This window comes from Akebia trifoliata, chromosome 11, assembly GCF_017979445.1.
Source record: "Akebia trifoliata isolate Shusen 1 chromosome 11, ASM1797944v1, whole genome shotgun sequence".
NCBI lineage: Eukaryota > Viridiplantae > Streptophyta > Magnoliopsida > Ranunculales > Lardizabalaceae > Akebia > Akebia trifoliata.
In genome coordinates, this window is record NC_141385.1 from 7235037 (window position 1) to 7259421 (window position 24385).

At 33.6% G+C, this 24385-nt stretch overlaps 1 protein-coding gene across 2 annotated transcripts; it reads left to right on the forward strand.

The window, feature by feature from the left end:
* Nucleotides 1-11213: 11213 nt before the first annotated feature.
* Nucleotides 11214-24322, forward strand: LOC147390651 (Ribosomal protein L14p/L23e family protein). Of its 2 annotated transcripts, XM_086417269.1 has the most exons (6): nt 11214-11295; nt 11428-11548; nt 20462-20534; nt 23121-23224; nt 23583-23958; nt 24177-24322. In XM_086417269.1, the coding sequence occupies exons 2-5, from the start codon at nt 11489-11491 to the stop codon at nt 23955-23957; spliced, it is 612 nt and encodes a 203-aa protein (XP_086273395.1). In that variant the 5' UTR covers nt 11214-11295; nt 11428-11488; the 3' UTR covers nt 23958; nt 24177-24322. The 2 variants fall into 2 exon arrangements, with proteins under 2 accessions (XP_086273395.1, XP_086273396.1); XM_086417270.1 differs by lacking the exons at nt 11214-11295; nt 11428-11548; nt 24177-24322 and adding an exon at nt 15672-15827 and having other exon boundaries at nt 23583-24151.
* The last annotated feature ends 63 nt before the right edge of the window (nt 24323-24385 follow it).

The following is a 24385-nucleotide window of genomic DNA, read 5'->3' on the forward strand; positions in this document are numbered from 1 at the left end:
ATTGCAACATCCCTTGGTCTTCGTGCCATTACATAATTATGGAATTTTCTCATATTCTTTTTTCCTTCGTAGTAGGGCCAAACGATGTAGGAAAAAATCTTTACCACACCCCTTAACTCTAATCTCGATGAAGATCATTTTCCTAATTTTTGTAAAAAGTCTCGAAATTGGAAAATGATATCCAATTCAAGACCCTCCGATGTTTAAGTTAGTATAAATCAAGAGAGTGTTGAGATGGAAAATGAGTCAAAAAGTCGTGACTTCCCTATATATAAATTATCATTTCCTTTTATCCTCTTGGTAATATTTCTTGAGAAGATGATTTGAACTTTTCTTGATTTTAGTCTCCTTTCTAATCACACAACTTTCTTATCTTATCCTTCATATTTTCATATTAGGCCAATTTTCTTTCTCATTTGATTTGTTTCGTTGTCTTGTAATTATGACTCAAGTTAATTGTTGTAAATGAATAACTCAACAAGTATCTTCCTTGATTATGTTTATTCACGCAATAGTGGTCACGTGGAGGTTTCTCATTGGTCCACGTCATTACATGCAATTATGCACGTACTTTTACTAACCTCAAATTTTAAATTCCCAAACAGCCATTGATTCCTAATCAAGATATATGAGATATTTTGTTAATGATTTAATTACTTTTTTCACTTTTTTTTAAAAGGAGAGTTAGTATTGGCATCCCAACTTTTAGTTACTACACCCAAATTAAAATAAAATAAGTCATGACTAAAAAACAGTAAAAGTTGGGGTGCCAAATAGAAAATCTCTCTCTCTCTCTCTCTCTCTCTCTGTTTAGATTTCTATTTGATAAAATTAAGATTTCATACGAATCTAATCTTAGTTGTAAACAAATGCTAAGTTTCTCTGAATGTGTTATAATTCTTCGTAATGTTAGGGTAATAACTTGAGTCAAACTTTCGTAATGTTTGAATGTATCTTTGAATATTTAATTGGGATGTCTTCAATAATTTAAGAAATTAAGTTATATTATGTAAAAGTTGGTGTGCCAATAGCAGTTCTCAAAATTTGTTTAGGACCTGTAACTGCGCCCCGATTCTTACCCAAATCGTTAGAATGTCTCCCACAGTCCCACTAACTCATCATAAAAATATTCACTTAAATATAAAAAATAAAATTTAAAATTTAAAAAGTTTGTTCATATAATCTCCATCACTTGCCGGGGAAAAAGAAGCCAACGATAACGGAAAATTAAATATAAAAAGAAATCTAAATCTTTAAGGGGAGACCAGATTAGATAAAATAATATTATTAAAAGATTAAAAAAACGAAAAGAAAAGAAAAGAAAAAAAGGAAAAAAGTTCTTAAGCACTTCGATGCAGCACTTTAGCTTATTGGAAGTCTTTGTGCCTAGATCGAGAGATCGCCACTTGTTGGGATTTTATCGATAACTAGACACGGCACGTGTCCTGGTCTGTGTAAACCATCATGCGTGTAAAGATTCGATATTTTGGTTTTCTTTTCGATGATAGGACAGAGCACGTGTCGTGGTCTTCGTAAAGCATCAGGCATGCTTTGGCCTCACTGTAAGTCATTCTGACCAGGAAAGTTATAGTACAAAGTTGTCGTACAATGAATATCCAACAAATGGCTGGAAACAAACCTTTTCCTAAGTTTTGGACACAGTTTGGATTGGAATTTTGAATGAGTCAACTCGTCTTGTTCAAATCGTCCAAATTGGCCGAATCAACTCAAAAATTAAGGGGGGCGGGGGGCGGGGGGCGAGGGTTAGGGTCTTTATATTGAGTCTGCAAAGGTAATTTTTAACTCTGACTTAAATAAAAGCGTCGATGTCAAATTTGTTAGGATAATCTTTACGAACATTAAAAACTATATATTTAAAAAGAATAATTTTTTTTTTATTATAAATGTTTAAATTAGAGTAAGTTTATTTGGCCCAAACTTGGTCTAAGACCATCGAAGTTTAGTCGACTGAGGTCCGATATAATTATAGGAATGTTTAAATTAAAGTAAGTTCATTTGACCCAAACTTGGTCTAAGACCATCGTGGTTTAGTCGACTGAGGTTCGATATAATTATAGGACTGATTTAAGTTAGAGCCTCGTCTTTAGGGTCAGGTTAGAGCTCAACTAAGCTCGAGACAAACCGACCCATTGACACCCCTATCGAAAATGCACCAAGTTGAATTCCTCGACTACATATAATATTTTTATGGAAAATAAATATATTTATTTTAGAATAATAAATCAGTATATTTTATTTGACCTATCCTACTCGATTTTTTAGTTTTTACTTGATTCAATTCATTTGAGATTAGAGTTTAGTTAAGTTGGGTTGAGTTGAGTCAAATTTTCGAGTTTTAAATCTATGGACTCGCCCTAATTTTGATTTTCGAAACTATAACTCAACCGAGTTAACCTAACCAATCAGAGTAGATGATCCAAATATCGTGTCTATTGGGCAACAAAACTCCATAAAGAAGTGCCACAATGGATCACATTCTATGAGAAGATTTCTGACGTGGTCCCACAATGCCAAAAAAGTTGTGTCGCAGCATTGTAGATGACCATCTACAAAGGTCAAGTAGGACCCATTGCCCTCTTTAATCCGTGTGGACCCTACCTCCCAATGTACAGGAGTTGATCCTTTATGTTCCAATATGATTAGGGTTGTCAATGTTTCGGATCTGAATCAGGTCACTTTGAATCTAATTAACTAAGATTTTGATCCACATTGGATTTCAAATTTTGATCCAAATATGATTCTATTTGTAAGGAGAAGGATTTACATATATATAAGTTTGCACTGATAAATTTGGGGTCCAACTCAAAATCAATTAACAATGAGTGAAGAGGTCAAGGATCTTATAAGGAGAGAGTCAAGGTAATTTATATCCAATGAAAAACTAAACTCAACACACCTTAGCACGTGTAGGTCAGATTGGGCCAATGCACGCGAAGATATGAATTGAGTGACATAGAGAAGAGAAAGATCTGTTTTGATACCATATTAACCAACCAACTACTCCAAAAGATTGATCTGTTAGAGAAGAGATGAACTATGAACATAAGAGAATCACGGGATTTAACTGGGGCATGACTCATCTAAGAGTGGAGGAAAATATACACTCAACATGCACAACAAAATATGCATCTTTTTTAGGGGCGGAGCAAAGATTTTTTTTGTAGTGGGGGTAAATTATAATTAATGATACACTTGAAGCAACTTGAAGATGTATAGTTTTGGGAAGAAATTGAAAGGTTTTTTTTTTTTTTTTTTATTTTATGAAATTGAAGAAAATGATACTTAAGGTCAATTCCAATTAATTATGAAGGCTCTATCCAGAGACAATTTCATTTTCAAAAAATTGAAGGAGGGCAAAAAAATTGAGGGAGGTGAGGGGGTGGGGGCAAATGGGAAGGGAGATGAGCGAGTGGGGGCAAATAAGACACATAATCAGTTGAAAGTAAGGAATCTTGACATTTTATACATAGATTTCCTTCTCATGTTAGGTACAAAATATTGTTAGATCTTTGGGTGTAAAAGTTTTAAATTCATAAGAGTTTGTCTTTCATATATTTTTAATTTAAATAAAGGCAAGGCAACAACAATAAAGACATGGATTGTGAAAAATGGAGTGAAGAGTAGGAAGTTTGAAACAGTTATAATAATTTTACGTGCGAAAATCACAATAACTCAACCATTGATCTATGGAGTGAAGAGTAGGAAGTTTGAAACAGTTATAATAATTTTACGTGCGAAAATCACAATAACTCAACCATTGATCTATGGAGTGAAGAGTAGGAAGTTTGGAACAGTTATAATAATTTTGCATGCGAAAATCACAATTACTCAACCATTGATCTCTTTGACTGAGATATTGTCGAAGTCTATCAATGTTACATTGTGTTTGTTTTTTAGATCAAAATCATTCTTTACAATATATTCTGAAAGCATACAAAAATAAAAAATAGGATCGTATTATAGTTCGTGGAGCCTAATTAGTACTGGTCAACAAGGAGTTATTGTTAATAAAGCTACAATTTTTCATCGACCACCCCAAAGGGCAAGATCGTACTTTTGCATTAGTAGATTGCTATGGGTATTTATAGTAACTTCCTACCCAAAAAAATAAATAATGTATAATGTTCTAATTCTTTGATCATAGTGAAATCTGTGTAAATCGATGAGTATAATTCAATTTTGAACAAATACGTATAATCCATCGTTGGAGTCAACCATGACTCTTAATGGGAATAGATCCTCTGTGATAGTTTTTTCTTGCAATACTTACGAGTGACTGAGATATCACTACATCAACAAAAGACTAAATTTACACTCTTTAAATTTAAGAGTTCAACAACCGTTCATTGTCATAAACTAGAGGATGTTGGTGTTATTGAGTTTAAATGTGATCGATTCAAGCTTGTGAAAAAAAATTCATTGTAGAAAAAAACTACTACAGAGGATTCGCTCTCGATTCTAACACCATATTATAATTTTAAAATGAATAATGATTTTCTGACGCCCCCATCTAACTCACGCCCTCTATTGTGGCATTTGCCAGAATCATAGATTTTTGTTCGGGATATACAACAACACATATTTATGGGGGATGTATAGTTGTATATCCTGATGGTAAAAAAGTCCATGGTTTTAGCCCATGCCACGTTAGGGGACGTGTGTCAGAACATCACGATTCTTTTAAAATCTTTATTATTAGAGAAAAACTTTCAACAAAATAACATAATACACATCGTCTACCTAACAAATGCACCATGTAAACAATAAATAAATAAAAGGAGAAGAAGAGATCCCAAATCCTCCATAATAATATTATGATCATGAGTTATGGGATAAGATTGGATTTCAGGTCTAAGTCTAATCCATGAATCACCCTAAGTTCCTAACCAATAACCATATTATTGGCCCAAATGTTGGCTCAATAACTTAATGAGTCCAAACGAAAACTGCCAACTTTGCTTCAGTCACACGGCAGTACTGCTTGTAAGCTAATTTTAGTGGGTGGGCGTCATTTTTGTGTAACAGTGTGAAATCAAGACATAAAGAATAAAACTCAATTATGAAAAGTCTTATATATGAAACAAAGGTAGAAATAAAGAATCTAAAGGGAGGTCAAAATCCCAACAAGTCAACAAAGCGTGTTGTATAACATTAATACATGGCACAGATTCTTCAACGTAGCCAATTTTTGTGAAATATTCGAATGCCTAACTTTGGGCATGCGAATTAGATATTTAGGACTCGTGCGCTAAAGTCCCATGGACGGTCGATGGTGGGTCCAACCATTAAAAACTTATTGACGTTTAAATCTGCTAAGTTGGAGCTTAATCTGAGTAACAAAGAGGAAAAAGAATTTTGGGAAAATGACATGGTTAGGTAGGTTTTCTTACTTGGAATGGCATATTGAATCCATTACATCATGAGCATTTTAGATACTTTGCCTCTTTTTTTTTTTTTCTTTTCTTCTTCTAACAATATTAATTCCTATCTAGTCACACCATCTTGTCAATGGTATAGTTTTAAGAATCTTCATTCTCTGATGCCCCAAATGACACACGCCCCCGATATGTCCCTTGACGTGGCATGAGCTAGTTGTCTATTTCGAGAGAAAAATCTATGATTCTAGCAAATGCCACGTTTCGGGGCGTGTGTTAGAGGAGAGCGTCAAAAACTCATTATTCTAATTTTAAAACTCATATTGTTGACTCAAAATTCTGCCTAGTTGACTCGACTTAATTGAATATTGAGGTGTCTTGACTCCAAAACTTGATGGAACTAAATCGTGGAGCAAACTTGAAAAATTAACGAGTCAACTCAAAATTGTTGTTTCTAGCTAGAAACCCGATCTAATTATTTGTCTATATATAATATGTTGTCGTAGAACAAAAGGAATTGTTTTTTTTTTTTGTTTCGTAATATGAGAGAAAAGTTAGGAATCAACTCATGTAATAGAATCGATCCATTGAGGTATTGAGCAGAGCGGTGTAGCATCAAATCCCAAAGATAAATTAATTATTTAGGTATTTTTAATATTCAATTATATTTTTTAAATACTTATAAATTTATATTTTAAATAATCGTTGGAGTCGACTTGTAGGTTGTCTACTTGACTTAATTGCATGGACATCAATGCAGAGTCAGATTTTTTGTTTTGTTTTGTTTTGTTTTAAATCTATGATCAAGAGTGGGTTTGCTAATGGACGCTTGGACCCAATAGGGTACCTATACGCAACTTAGTTATTTTTCGGGGAAACCCCATCTATTGGTGTTATAGGGTAGACTATTGGGATGATAAGGTGGATAATGTCTTTATTCACATGGCGTGATGTTTCAGTTAATGGTGACTCTGGCTTCCACCTAATTCAAGTATATGATTGTTTGGTCATTGTGATGCTAAGAGACAAAGTAAGAGAATTCTCTAAAGAGATGGAGGAAGAAAATGGGAGCTAGATGAGGTGATTTTCTTTGGGTGCCCTTCTCTTGTCCAAGGTTTGTGTATAATTGGGTAGGGCCTTGATATTGAGCCAACAAAGGTTGTAAAAGTTCATGGGCCTAACTCATCTTCACAAAATCGACCTGTAAGGTGAGGATTGCCCTAAGTTTATATATAGCCCAAGGTCTTGACACCTAGCGTGATTTGGGACTATCGCTCACACTCCCCCTCACATGTAATGTGTCTCCTACATCCCTGTGGTTACCCGTTCTGACACCATGTAAAAGCCCATAGGTCTACCTTATCCTTACAAAACAGCCTTGTAAGGTGAGGATTGTCCTAGGTTTATATATAGTCCAAGGTCTTGATAACTAGGTGATGTGGGACCATCGCTCACAATGGTAGGGTTGGGACCAAAAATAAAAAATAAAAAAATCAGCCCATTGTACATAATATGAATTACAGATTTCCATTATTTAATCACTAGTGATTTTCTGACTCAAAAATTTTCACTCGATCTATACTCGGTTGATGTGCCAAGGACATAGAACTGTTAATCTTTTCATTGTGTACCCCGAAGAAAAAGATTTATGATTCTGCACCCTTGCCACGGGAGATGCGTACAGACCGAGTGAAAATTTTCGAGTTAGAAAATCATGAATCTTATTTAATTGTTAACCTTGTAAGTTCTCAATAAAGCACTTAAAATGTTTCATTTTCTTAAAAGACACCATAGAAGAAGTCATAATTGTACATGGAAGTAAGTGCAAAAGGCTGGCTTAGCAATAAAATGATGAGATCAAACTTCCTTAGTTGTTTTTCCAAGGAAAGGTTAATGATTCTTCTCATTCAGGTCTGCCTAAAAAGTGAGGTTAGCTTTATTAATAAAATGAATTAAGTTTCCTTAATTGTTTCAAAGGAAAGTTAATGATTCTTCTCATTTAGGACTTAACTCAGAAAAAATATGGTTTGCTTTGAGTCAATTTTTCTTTGACAAATACCCTAAAGATCACACTTCTTGAATAATTGATATTGAACTCTTTCTAGGTTTTAATGGACCTGCTTTGGGCTGATCTGATCTCGGTCCATGGCATATTAGCTAAATTAGTGCAGTCAATGGGCCTGGTTTTGGATTGGTCTAGTCCGTTGAGGACTGGATTTGGGCAATCTTACTAGGCCAGTTTAGTTGGAAAATCGACAGGCTAGACAAATGTATTTTATTTGCTCGGGCTGCGCCCAATTATTAGAAAGGCTTGGTCATGCTAGGATTTTGAAGCCCAACAATAACTGGGCCAATTATAGCCCAGATCATTCCATTGACAGTCCTTGACTATATGGTTTTAAATCTAGTCCGAGACCGAGACAACTCGTCTGATATGTCTCAGTATTGTCCACTAACGAGATGAATAGGCAAGTCAAATGTATCGGACGAGATTTAAAACCATGGTTCATTTGTCTCATTATTGAACAAGACGACTCAAATGTATCGGAAAACTCATCCGAGATGAATCGGTCTCGTTCATGGACGAGAAGAGATGTGAAAACGAGTATTAAAACCATGGTTTTAATACAGCCTAATATTAACTTTAACAAATGCTGAGTCCAAGCTACAAGTTACTCCAAATTATAAAATGAACCTTTAATTTAAGCCATATTATTGAACATCAGCCCACAAAATATGGTGCAAGTCCATTCCAAATGCTTATTGGGCCTAAGAGCTCATTGAACAAGCTTTATTACTTAAAGCTCTATATTATGATTCCCTATTAACATGAATAAATGAGAGAGAAAATTATTGAACTCTGAACCCCTAATTATATCACTTATAGTTCATTTTGATTCCCTAATTAATATATATATATATATATATATATATATATTGGGTCCTGTTTGGTAGACAACGTTAGGGAGATAACATGGAGCCAATACGTTTAAGCCATATTATTGAACATCAGCCCACAAAATATGGTGCAAGTCCATTCCAAATGCTTATTGGGCCTAAGAGCTCATTGAACAAGCTTTATTACTTAAAGCTCTATATTATGATTCCCTATTAACATGAATAAATGAAAGAGAAAATTATTGAACTCTGAACCCCTAATTATATCACTTATAGTTCATTTTGATTCCCTAATTAATATAAATATATATATATATATATATTGGGTCCTGTTTGGTAGACAACGTTAGGGAGATAACATGGAGCCAATACGTTTGACCCATGTGAAACTTATAACTCCATCAAAAGTGATTTATAATTGTGGACCGTTGATTTTTACCGTTAATTTGTAAATCACTTTTGATGGGATTAGAAGTTTTGGATTGGGCTTAACCTCACAAAAAATCAGCCTAATCCAAAACTTTTTCAATAAGTGATCCCTATCACCATTGGCTTTCAGGGGATCTTTTTAATAGTTTTTATGGACAATTTAAATTTTTAGGAAGTTTATTTTGTTCTCAATTGTCCAATTAAGTTAGAGGTCCATATTTTGGAGATTGTGATTTATTTTTCCCGTTTTGGTTTCAAATTTTGTAATTGTAGGGAGTATGCATCGGAATCTCTACAATTAATTCTTCGCTTTTATTTATAGTTTGCTTACTTAGCAAAAGAAGAATCAAACTTCTCATATGGGACTGATTTGGTAAAAAATAAAGTAACCAAAATATGCAAAGTTAATTTTATAATCTCCAAAAGTTTCATACAAAATACCAAAAGATCTTAATGTATCACATAAGAATCAAATTTGTAAAATTAGAAATTGAATTTTTTTTTTCTTGATCAAAAGGTTCCGTAAAGGGACTTCGATGAATAAAAATACTCAAAATGCAGCAATTAATATGCTAAAACACTAAAATGGTTCATTAGAATTTTGATTCAAATCAACTAATCATATACTCACTAAATAGGCAAAAATATACACTTAAGTAGGTTCATGTACGTGTCACCCCGAGATCTATATTAGGTAAAATAAGAAGAAATACTGAACAAAGGGATGCATCGAAAATAGGAAGAGTGGCATTATTGGATATGGGGTGATCTACGATTCTAAAAAAGTTTAGTCTCACATTGATCCATGTGTAGCATTGTAAATCCACATGTGTGCTTTGTCTAATGAGTTTTGTTTGTGGATATAAGACATTTTTATTTTTGATGCGTTTACAAAAAAAACCCTTTTTGACGATCTCATCAATTAAGATAACAATAGGGGTGTACATACGGGTTTTTACCCGAACCCAATCAAACTAATTATTTAGGTTCGATTCCAGTCCTGGTTTTTATACATAACCTCAAATTGATCATAACCGAACCAAACCTGAAAATTTTGGGTTTTCTTCGGGTTTAGATTTCGTTCTTTTAAAACATATATTTTTTAAATCTCTAAAAAATAAATTTTTAAGTATTTAATGCTATTTTTTTAATTGATGCGAATTTATTATCATAAGATAGTTATTTTGTTGTTGCCAATTATATAAAATATCTTTACTATTATAATAAGAGAAGGCGGAGTAAAAGTGGCCTAACACAAAAATTTGAATACTAAAAAGGTCCTCATCTTAACATTTAAAATTTAATATAATCAAGGTCATTTTGATCAATAACCAAGAAAATTACTATCTCAGGTCATTGAGATCGTGTTGGTTTGTTTTCAAAAGAGTCGTGCTGGAGTGATCTCAAGTTGGAACCTTATATCCCGCTTCTTAACGGGAAAGAGGATAGGAACCATAGATGTTTTTCACTCGTATCCCGATGAAATCATTTTTTGTTCCCATACACTTTCACGTTAAGAAGTGCGATATGAGGTTCTAGTTTGAAGCCACTTCAACATTATTCTTATTAAAAAAAGAAAAAAAAAGTTCTATCTTCATATTTTATATTTCATATAATAGGCAACAAAATAATTATTCGATAATAATAAATAATTATCAATAAAAAAATTGTCTCTATGTTTATGTTTTATACGTTATACAATGGCCAACAACACAATAATCATTTTCGTTTCTCTCTCTCTCTCTCTCTCTCTCTATATATATATATATGATTTGTATAATTGAAAATAAGATAATTATTTTATTGTAACAAATAGTTATCAAATAGAAAATAAAATGTTCCAACTTTATATTTTATATATAGAATGGGCAATAGAATAATTATTTTATAGTAATAAATAATTACAATAAAAAAATTATTTTATAAATAACTACAGTAATTTTTTTTTTCTTATATCTTTAAATTTTACTAGGAGGTCGCATGTGCAAACACGGAGGTATCTAGAGCGTTTATCTGTAGTTTAAAAATTAATTAAAGGGTAATTTTAAAAATTACATGGATAGTTGTGTAATTTTGAAAACAAACCAAAGCAATTTCAAGTTGAGGTCATTTTTGTAATTTTGAAAATGGTCGTGCTGGAGTGACCTCAAGCTGGAACCTCATGCTCATATCGCACTTCTTAACGTGAATGGATTATTACGAAATCGGCCAAAACTTAGGGACTATTTATAAAAAAGTCCCTCTTCCTGTCTTCCAGGTTCCTTTCTTCTCTTCCTTTCTCCTGTTTGGATTGTCAAGTGGGGAGAGAAGAGAAGATAAGTGGAGGGAAGAGAGGGAAAAAAATGTCATATTTCGTTCTCTCGAAAAGTGGAGAGACGAAGAGGGAAAAGAAGAGAAAGAAATTTTACGTTTCAAGTTTGCCCTCATGAATTTCAAAATTTCCAAAGATAATTAATATTGGCAGACCAGATATTACTACTTACACCCCAAGTAACCAAACAAATTTAATCTGATTTCAGAAGCCTGGAGGCGTAGAACGAAGGAGCCGAACTCGAGTAGGAGACGACCTGAGGTATCCTCTCTCTCTCTCTCTCTCTTTCTTTGGTTTTCTTCAAGAAACTCTCTTCAACGGCACAGATCTTTCTCTTCTTCTTCATTTTTCAAAAACCCTCACACGCTCTGTTTTTTTTTTTTTTTTTAACAGTGGGAAGTCATCATCTTCGATCTCAAGGTCATCAAGAGGTAATGTTGGTGTGGCGAGGTTGATGCGAGATAAGCAGACCAAAGAGCTAGTTTCTGTGAAGTATATCGAAAGAGGCGAAAAGGTTTGTTTCTTAGAATAATAGAATTGTTTGAAGTTCCTCGATTATACAGTTATTGTGAATTAGAGGTTAATTATTGGTTCAGAGAATCGGAAATCACGTGAATTATGTGGAAGGTGAAGACATCTATTTGAAAAACTAAGGAAACAATCCGAATTTGGGTTTTGTTTGAGTTTTCTTTTGGCTTGAATTTTGCTTCGAGAATTTATGGTTATTGTTCTTTCTAATTAGAAGCTAGTTTTACTTAGTTTGATTGTCGCTGTAAATTGAGAATTTTTATGAGTTTTATGTAGTCTAGTTTTGCGGAATTTAGGTTTTGCTTGGTTTGGAGAAATTTATAAGAGGAGAGTTCTGTCAGATAACTCTGCGATGTGAAAGTTTCCGCCTTGGTTAGGAATGTGTTGCTATCACAAGTGGTTTAGTTGGAAGGTTTTTGAGTTTTATTTGATTGGAGAATTTTGGTTTTTGGATTTTATTTGAGCTAATCAGCAAATATTATCTGATTTTATTAGATGACAAAACAGTTCAAAGAAGATTACTAAAGAGAATGATGAATCTGGATCATGGTTTTTTTTTTTTTTTTGAGAAGTATAATATATTGAAAAAGAAGGGGGGAACAAAGTACAAGGAGGCCGAGGAAGCCTCGTGAAAAGTAACAAAACAAGAGAATTAAAACATCAAAAATTACAAATAGAATTCCATCTAAAAACAAAATCATCAAAAGACAATCCCACAAACTCTATGTGCTGTTTTGACCAAAGATATAAGAAACCCAAGATCTCCAAATAGCCTGCATGAGAGCTTCTAACCTTACCGTTGAACACCCTGTTATTTCTCTCGTTCCACACCCCCCAAGCAATCGCCGATGGAAGCATAGCCCACAAGAGTCTTTTTCTGGGTTGAAAATCATTTCTGACCCATTCTGTTAACAGTGAGGAGAACTTACGAGGAAGGACCCAACTAATTCGGAAAAGACCAAGGAAAATTGACCAAATATTATGAGCAAAGGGGCAGTGAATTAAGATATGATCAATAGTTTCCCCGTCCCTCAAGCAAAGGGGACAACAATTGGGAGTGATCCAACCTCGAATAATCAACTTATCCATTGTAAGAATCCTACCAAGGGAAGCCAACCAAACAAAAAAGGAAATTTTTGAGGGAACCGATTTGAACCAAATGATGGACCCCGAAAAGGATCGCTTAGCAAGAGGGATGAGCCACTTATGGAAGGACCTTACAGAGAATCTCGCATCTTTAGCCCAAGTCCATTCCCACCTATCCTATTCGCTGACGTTGAGATGAACTAAATGCAGGAGATCAAGGAAAGATGTCACCTCATTTAGCTCCCAATCATTAAAATGTCTCCTGAACCCCAAATCCCAATTAGGACTGGAACAGTTGCGAATCAAACACTGTTGGATAGAGCGATTCTTCTTAATGGAACATGCGTACAATGTAGGAAATTGGGTTGCTAGAGGTGATGTGCCACACCAACTATCATTCCAGAATCTAATTTTGTCTCCTGTCCCCGCTTTGAATCTAATCCCTCTATCAAAATCCTCGCTCACTTTAAGGATTCCTTTCCAAGCCACGCCTTTTGAGTCCATTAAATGATTTAGTCAGTACCATGGTTTATAGTTTCATAAAGTTTCAAAATGTCCTGGCATGTGGGAGATGGAGAATGTGTGTGTGTGAGAGAGAGAGAGAGAGAGAGTTGCAGCGAGAGGTCGAGTTGAAAGAGGTCGCGCAGAGAGGTATTTACAATTTTGTAAAGTTGTTTTTTGATTTTGAAGTGTCCATTGGATTGCGCCCGATCGAACAGCTGTGGTTTGTAGGGTAAAGCGTCTGATAAACAGACTGATGCCGAATGACTCCCGATGAATATTTATCATGTTCTTTATAAATAAGTTTAGATGTTTATATTTTGTATTATTGTACAAGTAGAACTTTGTTCTTTAGACTATGAAGGGTATAATAGTCATTTGGACTAAAAATACTATTGTTGGTATGATATGTAGTTGGAAAATGAATATTTATCATGTTCTTTATAAATGAGTTTAAGTGTTTATATTTTGTATCATTGTACAAGTAGAATTTTGGTCTTTAGATTATGAAGGGTATAATAGTCATTTGACAAGAATAATTTCTCTTCTCTTCTCTTAAGAATCCTAACCAAAGAGGAGAAACTTGGTTCTTTTTCTTATCTTCTCTTTCAATCCAAACAGAGTGAAGAGAAACTAGTCTTCTCTTCTCTTAATGAGTTTCTCTTCTTTTCTTTTTTCTCAATCCAAACAGAGCGTAACTCTTTTTTCTTTCCTCTGTTTCAAGGGTTTTTAGATATTCAACAGATCAATCATTTTGCTTCTTCAACTTCTCAACGATTGTGCTTCTTCAATGTTTGTCTCTTCGACCCCACTACCATAATCGGATTCAAATGAAGGGTTGGGGAAGCCCCTCCTAATAAAGAGAGGTCTTCTTCTCCGAGATACCCCTCCTCTCTCTCTCTCTCTCTCTTGAAACTAATAATAATGGTTTGTTCTCTAACTCTTTCTTCTTTCCCTTGTTTCTAGGATTTTCATATATTCAAGAGATCACTGAGAAATCTCAAATTTAACATTTTTGCATTGAACGATTCTCGTTTGTTCGCCAGTTGCTTTGTTTAATATTTGTGAGTTTCAAATTTGAATTTGTTTTCTTCAATTCCAAGCTTTCTTTGTTCTTAATCTCTTCCAAGTTGGTATCGATTGGTGGTAAAAGTTGCAATTTTTTTATGTTTTATCATCACGATTATACATAAATCTCTGATTTTAGGGTTTCATTGATTGGAAGAAATTTAGGCTTGGGTTTTCTTCTTCTGAGGTTATAACTATCAGGTTCGTCTCCTTAGCAAATTTGTTAATTTTTTATAAGATACTTAGGCATTTCAATGTATGTGGAGGAATCAGTGTGCAAAAATCCAATTTTATCTAATTTTATATTCGTGTTTAAGCAGATGGTTTTCCCCCCAACATTGTTTGTTATCCACTATTATGAAAAGTTCGATCAATTAGGTTTGAGAGATCTGAAAAATGGGGAAGGAATCTTCCAATGGAGGGCAACAGTCTAAGTGGAAGAAACCTCCAATACCATCTTTGAAAAATTTCAAATTCTACTAGGTATAATTCACTGCTTGATGTGTTTATTTAATTTTTGGAAGGGTTTTGTGGAGGTTTTAGTAGCAGGTTTGATGTGAAACCCTAATTTAATTTTTTCAAAGATTTCTGGAAGGCACCTTTAAGAGAGATTATTGTATTAGATTGAAACTAAAGTCAATTCTCTTTTTTGTTTGGCTTCTCTAAGTGCGATATGAGGTTCCAATCTAAAGTCACTTCAACATTATTTGTATCAAATAGAGAAAAAAAAAAGTTCTATCTTCATATTTTATATTTCATATAATAGGCAACAACAATTATTCTATAATAATAAATAATTATCAATAAAAAAATTGTCTCTATCTTTATGTTTTATACTTTATACAATGGGCAACAACACAATAATCATTTTCCTTTCTATTTAGAAATATATATATATATATATATATATATATATATATATATATATATATATATATATATAATATATATATATAATATATATATATGATTTGTATAATTGATAATAAGGTAATTATTTTATTGTAATAAATAGTTATCGAATAGAAAACAAAATGTTCTAGCTTTATATTTTATAATCTATATATAGAATGTGCAATAGAATAATTATTTTAGAGTAATAAATAATTACAATAAAAAAATTATTTCTAAATAACTACAGTAAATTTTTTTTGCTTCTATCTTTATATTTTACTAGAAGGTCGCATGTGCAAACACACATGCATCTAGAGAGTTTATTTGTAGTTTAAAAATTAATTAAAGGGTAGTTTTAAAAATTACATGGATAGTTGTGTAATTTTGAAAACAAACCAACGCAATTTCACGGACGTGAGTTTGCAATTTTCTTGGTGATTGATCAAAATGACCTCAAGTTGAGATCATTTTTGTAATTTTGAAAAAGGTCGTGCTGGAGTGACCTCAAGCTGGAACCTCATAATCTTGACGTGAATGGATTATTAAGAAATCAGCCAAAACTTAGGGACTATTTATAAAAAAGTCCCTCCTCCAGGTTCCTTTGTTGTACCCCCAAAAAAACGGGGTTTAAGTTTAACAGAATCTGTAAGAGAGAAGAAGATTGAATACTCTGTGAAGGTGAAAAATTGGATCAGTCGTTTGAAGATTGAAAAGAGGTAGGTCGCGTTCATCCCCTCTCTCTTTATATATTTATCTCTCTTACTCCATCGAATATTGTTTTTGTTTGGGGTTTTTTGGTGATTGAATATTGGGTTTTTCAGTTTAGGGAAGGGCGGAGCTTGGATTCCAAGCTGTAAAACAGTTATTAGAGAATGGGTTTTTCGGTTTAGAGAAGGGTTTTAACATTTTTTTTTTATAGCCAGACTAGCTTTACTGAGGTAGTAAGGATTTCACCCTTACTAAGGGTACTTGGGCTCTACTTGTGGCATCCGAAAACATGATCTAATGCTTCAAGGATGTAGAGGATAAAATTGTATGAACTTTGGAAAAAAAAAAATAATAATCCCAAAAAATAATTATTTTTCATTGTTGAATTTCAATTTTAAGTTTGGGAGTTATGTAGAAGTCAGGTTGCTGTCCATTTATAAAACCTTGGATCAAGTTAGAGGGCTGTGGTGTTAGATTGCTGAGGTGGTAATCTATTTGAGCAAAATGATCCTTAGTAAGGCTCCAAATCTTTACTAAGTCAGTTAGCAAAATGTTTCTGTTTTTTTTTTTTTTTGCCACCAACTATAAATTAGATCCATTATTGCATAATGGAGTCGGGCCATTTGGATGGTGCTAGTTTGTGCTTAGTAGTTTGTGTCAACAAATTCAATGTTATTTTTCATCCTAACTCATTCTATGTTTTTTATGTTGTGGCAATGGATATAATTTTGATACAATGAATTGTATTTGTAAATTATAATTTCAATTTCATATTATCTTTTAGAATTGTGTTCTTTTTATTATGTGTGATTGGAAATAGACATTTGAAACATCTGGACGGTGTATAATGTGATTGAAATGACAATATAGTCAACTTACCAGCTTTTAACAGTATACAACAAACATGATTTTGTAATTATAGTGCTTATTTTAAAGGAATTGAGCACGATTCAGACAGGTGAACAAACAACTTCCTTAGCATTTAAATTCAGAGCTTATATAGTTTCAACAATTATAATCTTTTAGCACTTATTTGTTCAGTTTAACAAATGGCCCCTGAGTGGGAGAGGTACTTTTGTAGATTATTTATTTATTTATTTTTAAGCTGTAAAAGGAGGAAAGAAAAACTGTTGGAAATAAAGGTCGTGATTCGGAAATACTAATAATAAAAATATCAAAAACTAATACTCATAGAAAATCCATAGGTAGTTGGATCAATTTCAGGCCCAATTGTAAATGCAACATATTTAACTAGCATATAATATTTAACAAATGATTAAGGAGGAAAAATGATCTTATCAATGTAACTTTTATCCAGACCGAGGCATGTGCTTTGCATGCTGTCATAAAGGTAATATTTGCCTTTTCTTCTCTATGAGTAAGATCTGATAAATGTCAGGTGATCACCCACCAGGATTCAATGATGTCATCTTTATTAAGCCAACACAGCTTCGAAAGGAGTGGAATCATCTTCTCAAGATATTTGATTGTTGATTCTTGGCTTGTTGTTCTTTTGGTGTAAACTTTTTGTTGAGTTCAAATGTGTATTTTTGGAAGAATTTGTTTTTAGGTTGGGGTTTTTGTACCCAGGTAGCTTCTATCTTGTTTAAGTTGTTTTCTTTTAGGTTGTTCATCTTGACTGCCTTGTACATTCTTTTCTTCTTTGATAATAAATTTCTTCATATTAAAAAAAGGAAGAGAAAACACTACTTCTTGAAAGGAATCTGAACTAGGAAGTCACTCTAGAAATAATGCAAATTAACTATAGGCAAGAAATAAAAAAATGAAGGAGAAGAACAAAGCATTTGTGAAGTAGAGTGGTTTTTGGAGGGTTTAAAAGTTTTTCTATATGCTTGCAAAGCAATAGACGGACTTGTATAGACTATGGTCTCCCTTCCCTGATTCGGCTCTAATTTCTCATCATTACATAAAAGGATACAATTGTAACTTGATTAGATAGAGAAAAGAATCTCATAAAGATTTTGGAAACTCTGTAAAGTAATCAAGAGAAATATGGAAAGACTAAAAAACAAAGAAAAGATAGATTAAAATAAATTTTGAGTAAAAAAAAATTATTTTGTTAGAGCTCACAATCCAAGGGGGCACGTCCTATACCCGACCTGATTGACCCAGTCTGATGTGGCATGGTGTGTCCTGATTGCGTGTACATGTTCGGTTCTCCCTACTCTCTAGGAGAGGTTTACCTTACCCATCATCATATGACATGTAAGTCACTCAAATTTCTTTCTCTTTTCCTACGTAGAATTAAAATCCCATTAGAAAAAATACAAGAAGATTCATGAAAAAGGTATTAAAACAAGCAAATATGTGAAATTCATGCCCTCACATCCAACTTGTGGTGCCAACAAATTAATGTCGAAAAGGAGGCACCATGGCCTGTAAGAAGTGGGTCTCACAATAACCAATAAGTCATAATAACTACATAAATTTTTGTAATTTATAAGTTATAACAAACCCCACATGAATGAAAAATTAGTGTAGAATGGAAATGCCATGTGTTAGAAAATTTATCTCTTGGACTTGGCTCTTTGCATAGGATAAGCTGATTGATTTTACTAGCTTTGTAGTGATCTTACGTCTTCTATTGTCCAATTCTTCTGAAAACTGTTGAGTTCTTACAATTGTGCTTGCTTCGTCCATAAGCATTCCCAAGTTATCGCAAGCGCTCTACGCAATCTACCTAAATTTTCACAGGAAGTGAGTAAGTGAACCCCCCCCCGCCCCCCTCTTCTATACTCATATGGGTGCTTCTACTAAGAGTGCCTTGTATCCCAACGGCCCGATGGACTATCTAGTTATAAAAAGCATTAAGAGACAATGATTCAATCTAGTAACGATAAATATGGTACTACTGCATCACAAGGATGATTTTGGAGAAATAATCTAATATATTACTCTCTAAAATCAATCAAACAAATTGTTTTCCATTACAGGTGATTTATGTATTTGTAGGCTTAGGCCCGATCCCTCTCAATGAACTATAGACTACCTATCTAGCCAATCCTCCAGTTAAGGGGTTAGCTAAGTTCTTTTTTGACTTTACAAAGTCAAGCTATGCCCCCCACCCCAAAATAAAATAAAATATATAAAAAATATAAATTTTTTTTTCAACAATTGTCGCATAATATTGTATTTCAGATGAATGTGCTTAGACTTCCTATGATATGAATTATTGTAGGCCCTTAATATAAATGCTTGGCTATCATAGCTACACCAAGTATTGTATTAGGCCATAATAGGATATCCAGTAGGAAGTGCCTTAACCACTCTATTTCCTTGTAGCTTTATAAAGCTATAAGCTCCGACTCCATGGTGGATCTGTTTATCTAGGTTTGTTTGGTGGATTTCTAAGCAATTACACCTCTCCACAAAAGTGAATACATCCACACTTGTGGATTTGAAATTAGAATCTACAATCTTTGCTTGACTTATCTCTCTAGTACAAGTGCACAACATGTTATCCCCTAAAATGAAGATGATAATCCAAAATATACTTAGGGGTGTCTTCTTTGAAGACTTTGTGCGGAGGTGGGACAGGGATTGTAATGTCACAGTGTTATAATGGGTTTTCGTAGGGTCATTGTTGGATTTCTATCGTTGTTCTGTTGTTCTTGAGTTGGTCATCTCCATCACTTCTTTATTCTTTAATAAAATTGTTATACTTATCAAAAACATCTGTCTAGAACATCCCGATTCTCTTGTTTAGGCTTACCATTGTATCTATTAAGTCTGTCTACTAGATAGCTATGTTTGACCCACTATGGTCTATCACTCTAGATTACTCTATTTGAGATATGTTGGTGCATAAATTTTTGTGCGTGCGTGTGCGTGTGTGTGTGTTTATTTTTCTAAATTTTCTTTTTGAGTAATATGGGGACCAAATGGCATCCTATCTGCATCATAGTTAAAATGATCAAATTTCTTTAGCACTTTCTCTATATAACGTGAATATGTGATTCAGTTAGAATTATTCGATTGGGTTCTCTTATGATTTTAATACTCATGATAACATTAGAACTACCCAAATCTTTCATATCAAAGTTTTTCATCAAGAGTTTTTTGGTGCTTTTGACAACATCCAAATTAGTGCTAATGATTATTGTATTACTGACATATAAGCAAAAGAATGCCAATGATATTCCTTTATTTAACTTTCTTAATTGAAGAAGAAGACAAGATTTATTGAGATTTTCACTTATTACATTAATCTTGAACTACACTTCATCCAAACAACCCTACCCCGATCTTAGTCGAACAGCTTTGTCCAACCAAATGTAAGTTTAAACCCTCTATTATTCAAAAGCGAACATGAAACCAAATTCTTCATAATGTCTAGTACATTTAGTGCATCCTTAAGATTAAGGACGTTCCTATAACTATAAGTAAACTTTAGATCCATGGTGGCTTTACCGTTTACCTTGGAAGTTGACAAGTTTCCCATGTACAAATGCTCTCCCTACGCTAATAGACTATAAATTTTGGATAGTCCAGATTGAGGGAAATGTGCTTCACATGAGAACTACTCGTAAATATAGAAATAAAAAAAGCTTGTATTTTGGTATAGGAAACCTGCCCCATTGTCTGTAGGTATTTCTCATACCGTTTTGCTATTTATTGACAGGGAGTATCAAGAAATCATTTGTGCACTTCACGTACAGAGATGACGGCGTGTTTCACTTCTAAATGGTTAGCGGGTATGTTTCATCTTATTTGCCAGATTAAGATGCTACTGTTTTCTATTCAATTGTATGACCTTTGTCATGGCAGGCCCGGCTTGTGAGTCCCTCTCACTGGCAGTTATCTATCTATCTATATATAAGATGTGGTTATATGGACCAAAGGGCCATACATCTCTATGAACCACATGTCAACGTGGCGCCCAAATACACCATTGGGTACCATATGTATGTAAAGCATAAAATTTTATGAACTCTCAAAAAAACAGAATTTAAGAAAGAGATTTTTCCACAGTTGGATTTAAATTTTAAATCTAGGATTTCAGTGACCGTCCATTTTTAAACTCAAGATCCAACACCAAAAAATACTTTTTTGGGGAGGATTTTTTTTTTCAAGCCCAATCTAAATGGCAAACAAGAGGTTGAGTTGTCATTTGGACCAATGTGGCAGTCCACGTGGCCCAAATGTGGATCTCGGTCCATGCTCTACATGGTCCCTTGGTCCACGCAACCTTTTCCCAATATATATATATATATATAGAGAGAGAGAGAGAGAGAGAGAGAGAGAGAGAGAGAGAGAGAGAGAGATTCTTGGGATCGCTGCTTCCTTTAAATATAATTTTATTTTATTGATAAAAAAAATTCCATTGCTTTATGATCCAAAAAGGTAAAAAAAGCATTGCAGGTTTTCTTATGTGTAGTAGCATTTCAGTTTGGATGATTTTTTGGGTTGGAACAGAGGATTACAGCTTTTCTTGTTATAAACTAGTTCATAAGAGTTCAATTTTATTGCTGTAAAAAAGTTCTTTGTACCTCGAGTATAAATTGTTTGTTATGGGAGTATATTTCATATGCTATCCTGTTCCATAGATCTGCTTCATTGACATCAATTTGGATGTTGCCTCATAATTTTCCTTGTTTCAGGTCCACCATGACCTCTTTCTGGATTCTTCTTCTTCTAGTTAATTTATAATTATCTTCGAACCGAATTGCCATGAGTTCTTTTTTTTCAAGCTTGTCAAGGTTTCATCCTAATCTTACCATGGTCATTTAAAAGTCCCCTATGATAATCATGTTGTCATAGCATGGCTTGGGCTATGATGCCCAGATACCTGAATATGCCCATATTAACATAATTAGACATTGATGCTAGATACTGCAATGATGCTAGATACTGCAATGATGCTTCCATATTGCAGTTTTCTCTTTTCTTTTTGTATTATTTGTTATTCACTTGATTTTTAACCATTTTCTTGTTTGTGTTGTTGACAAAAATCATAAAAGTAAAATTTTAAGCAATGTAATTAAGGGCGAAAGGTGCACTTAAGGTGCAAAGGCTTCATGATGGCTGAGGCACAAGGCAAGGTGCACGCCTGAGTGAAGCATGATGCAATAAATTTATAAAAATCAAAAAATTAAATAGTGAAAGATAGGTTTATATATTTTACAATTATAACATATATAAATATGAAAAAAAGGGTAGGTTGGAGCAGCTAAGACACTTATTACCCTCATACTAATTCAAAATATTTCCTTTCGCTGAGTAGTTATTCAGATTTAACTCATACAGGTTAGTACAGACTTATATATATATTGACAATATGTAGATCCTAGAAATAAGATAATTCAGTGGAAGTAAAAGTTGAATTTGCTACTTCAGTAAGGTGGTAAAGTTGGTGCGTGTTAGTGCCATAGACTTAAGATCAAAACCCTACCTTCACACTTAAATCTATCAAAAAAATTGATAGCACATGGTAGTAGACACGTAGTATAACGTGATGGAATGGGCGAGAAGTTTTTTCAGTGGATCAGGATTCCATAATGTGGGTGTCATCATCGATGACAGCTAATAGTGACTAAGGAAAAAAACTAGATAATTTATATGCCTCATCAGTTCGCAAACCTCTAGTAAGGTTTGAAATTTTACTAGTTGTCCCAATACCTTCTGAGAATCCATTAGGACTTGGTTTAATCATTCGGGAGAGAACCATTGGAACTGATTTCTCTTGGCTGTCCTAGGTGTGGCATTGTGACTTTTGTCAAATATTTAGTGAATGTAAGTAGTACAGTATGATCCTTTATTTTTAAGATATATCTGAAATTTTAATTTTTGGTTGGACACAGAAAAACATTAAAAAAAACATGAATTCATAGATTCTTTCATTTTTTTGTGTGACATTAGCTTGGTTGTACTTTTGGACTTGTTTTGCGCACATGGATTTGGATAGTTCTTTTAACTCACATATGTTGTTTAAAGAATCATATAAATCACCCCTACAACCATCTATATTGAAAAGAATGACTTTTGGATTTAAGGTACATCACACTAAACTGAGTTTAATGCTTTATAAGCTAAAAAATATGAAGTGCAATAACGGTACTTTTCACAATTAAATACTTAATTTACAGCTAAAATGTTATTTAATTATTTTCAGATACGTATAAAAGTTATTCTATGCATCATATTGTTCACTTGAAAACCGAACATGGTGCTATATTTATTGATATGCTAAACTACATTTAGTATTTTACTATATAGCATTTTCTTCTTCTTTTCTTTCTTTTGGATTTCATCTGATTACATTTGTTTTGAATAAACAACAGTGGGCCGTTCATTATTGGGAGGCCTTGGAAACAATTCTACAGGTTTTCTGATGACATCACATGAGATGATGGGAAGCATAACTTGCAGCAATTTCTTATCTCAGGTTAGTTTGCTTTCTTTCTGCTTTACTTGTTAGACATGGGCACTTGGTACTCGTGATTGTGTAAGCTTTTCAGATGTTTAAGCTAAAATCCGAGACTTAGACAATGATAGAAACTTGGTATCTTGGAGGAGATTAATTTTCTTATTTTTTTAGTAACATGTCAATGATTTTTTTTATTTTTTGATGTTTGTAGTTAAATAAAATAAAACATGTTCAAGTTTATATTTTATTAAAAGATATTTTCTACTTTACTTTTTTATATATATATTAAAACATGTCTATAGTGGGTCCATCCTCATGTACTGTTTTCTCCCAAGTCTATGACCAAGCTCTAAACACGTTCCTCGTATATTTGCAGCAACAAAGGACATTCATACAGATGAGGACAAAACTTAAAGTTGTGGATAACTCAGGAGCTAAGCGGGTGATGTGCATACAAGCCGTGAAAGGTAAGAAAGGTGCAAGGTTAGGAGACACAATAGTAGCATCAGTAAAGGAAGCCCAACCTCGCGGCAAAGTGAAGAAAGGAGATGTTGTGTATGGTGTGGTTGTGCGTGCTGCCATGCAACGGGGCCGTTGTGATGGGAGTCAGATCAAGTTTGATGATAATGCAGTAGTCCTTGTCAACAAGCAAGGAGAGCCGATTGGAACTCGGGTTTTTGGGCCGGTCCCACACGAGTTAAGGAAAAAGAAACACGTAAAAATTCTTACTTTGGCAGAGCATATTGCCTGAGGTATGAAGTTTCCCTTTTGGGACTTGAACACATTTAACTGTTGGGTTTAAATAGCTGCCTAAGAAAAACGAAGGTTATTCTTGGTATGATTTTCTTGTAGGACAAGTTTTTCAGTACTAAATTAGTGATATTTGAAGTACAGACATTTTCATTGCAAATGATGGTATGATATTGAAGTTTTATTTGAAGATAACTTGTATTATTTCCCATGAATGCAGTGGTCTCTATATATATCTTTGTTTATACCCGGATCTTACTCTTGAACTGCACGAGTGGTGCCAAAATCCAACCTTGAAAAGTTTGGATCCATCAGGTTGTTTGAAGTACCATAGAATTACAATTGAACTATCATTTTCCTTTCTAATATTCCTGATTACTCATTTATGGTCACTGATACATATATCAATGTGATGCTTGGATCTTCCAA

Bases quoted from the DNA above. Each gene is read 5' to 3' on its own strand.
- LOC147390651 (XM_086417269.1), top strand. From the start codon at position 11,489: ATGCGAGATAAGCAGACCAAAGAGCTAGTTTCTGTGAAGTATATCGAA. The intron at 20,535-23,120 runs GTATGTTTCATC...AATAAACAACAG, and splicing joins CACTTCTAAATGGTTAGCGG to TGGGCCGTTCATTATTGGGA. The intron at 23,225-23,582 runs GTTAGTTTGCTT...GTATATTTGCAG, and splicing joins GCAGCAATTTCTTATCTCAG to CAACAAAGGACATTCATACA.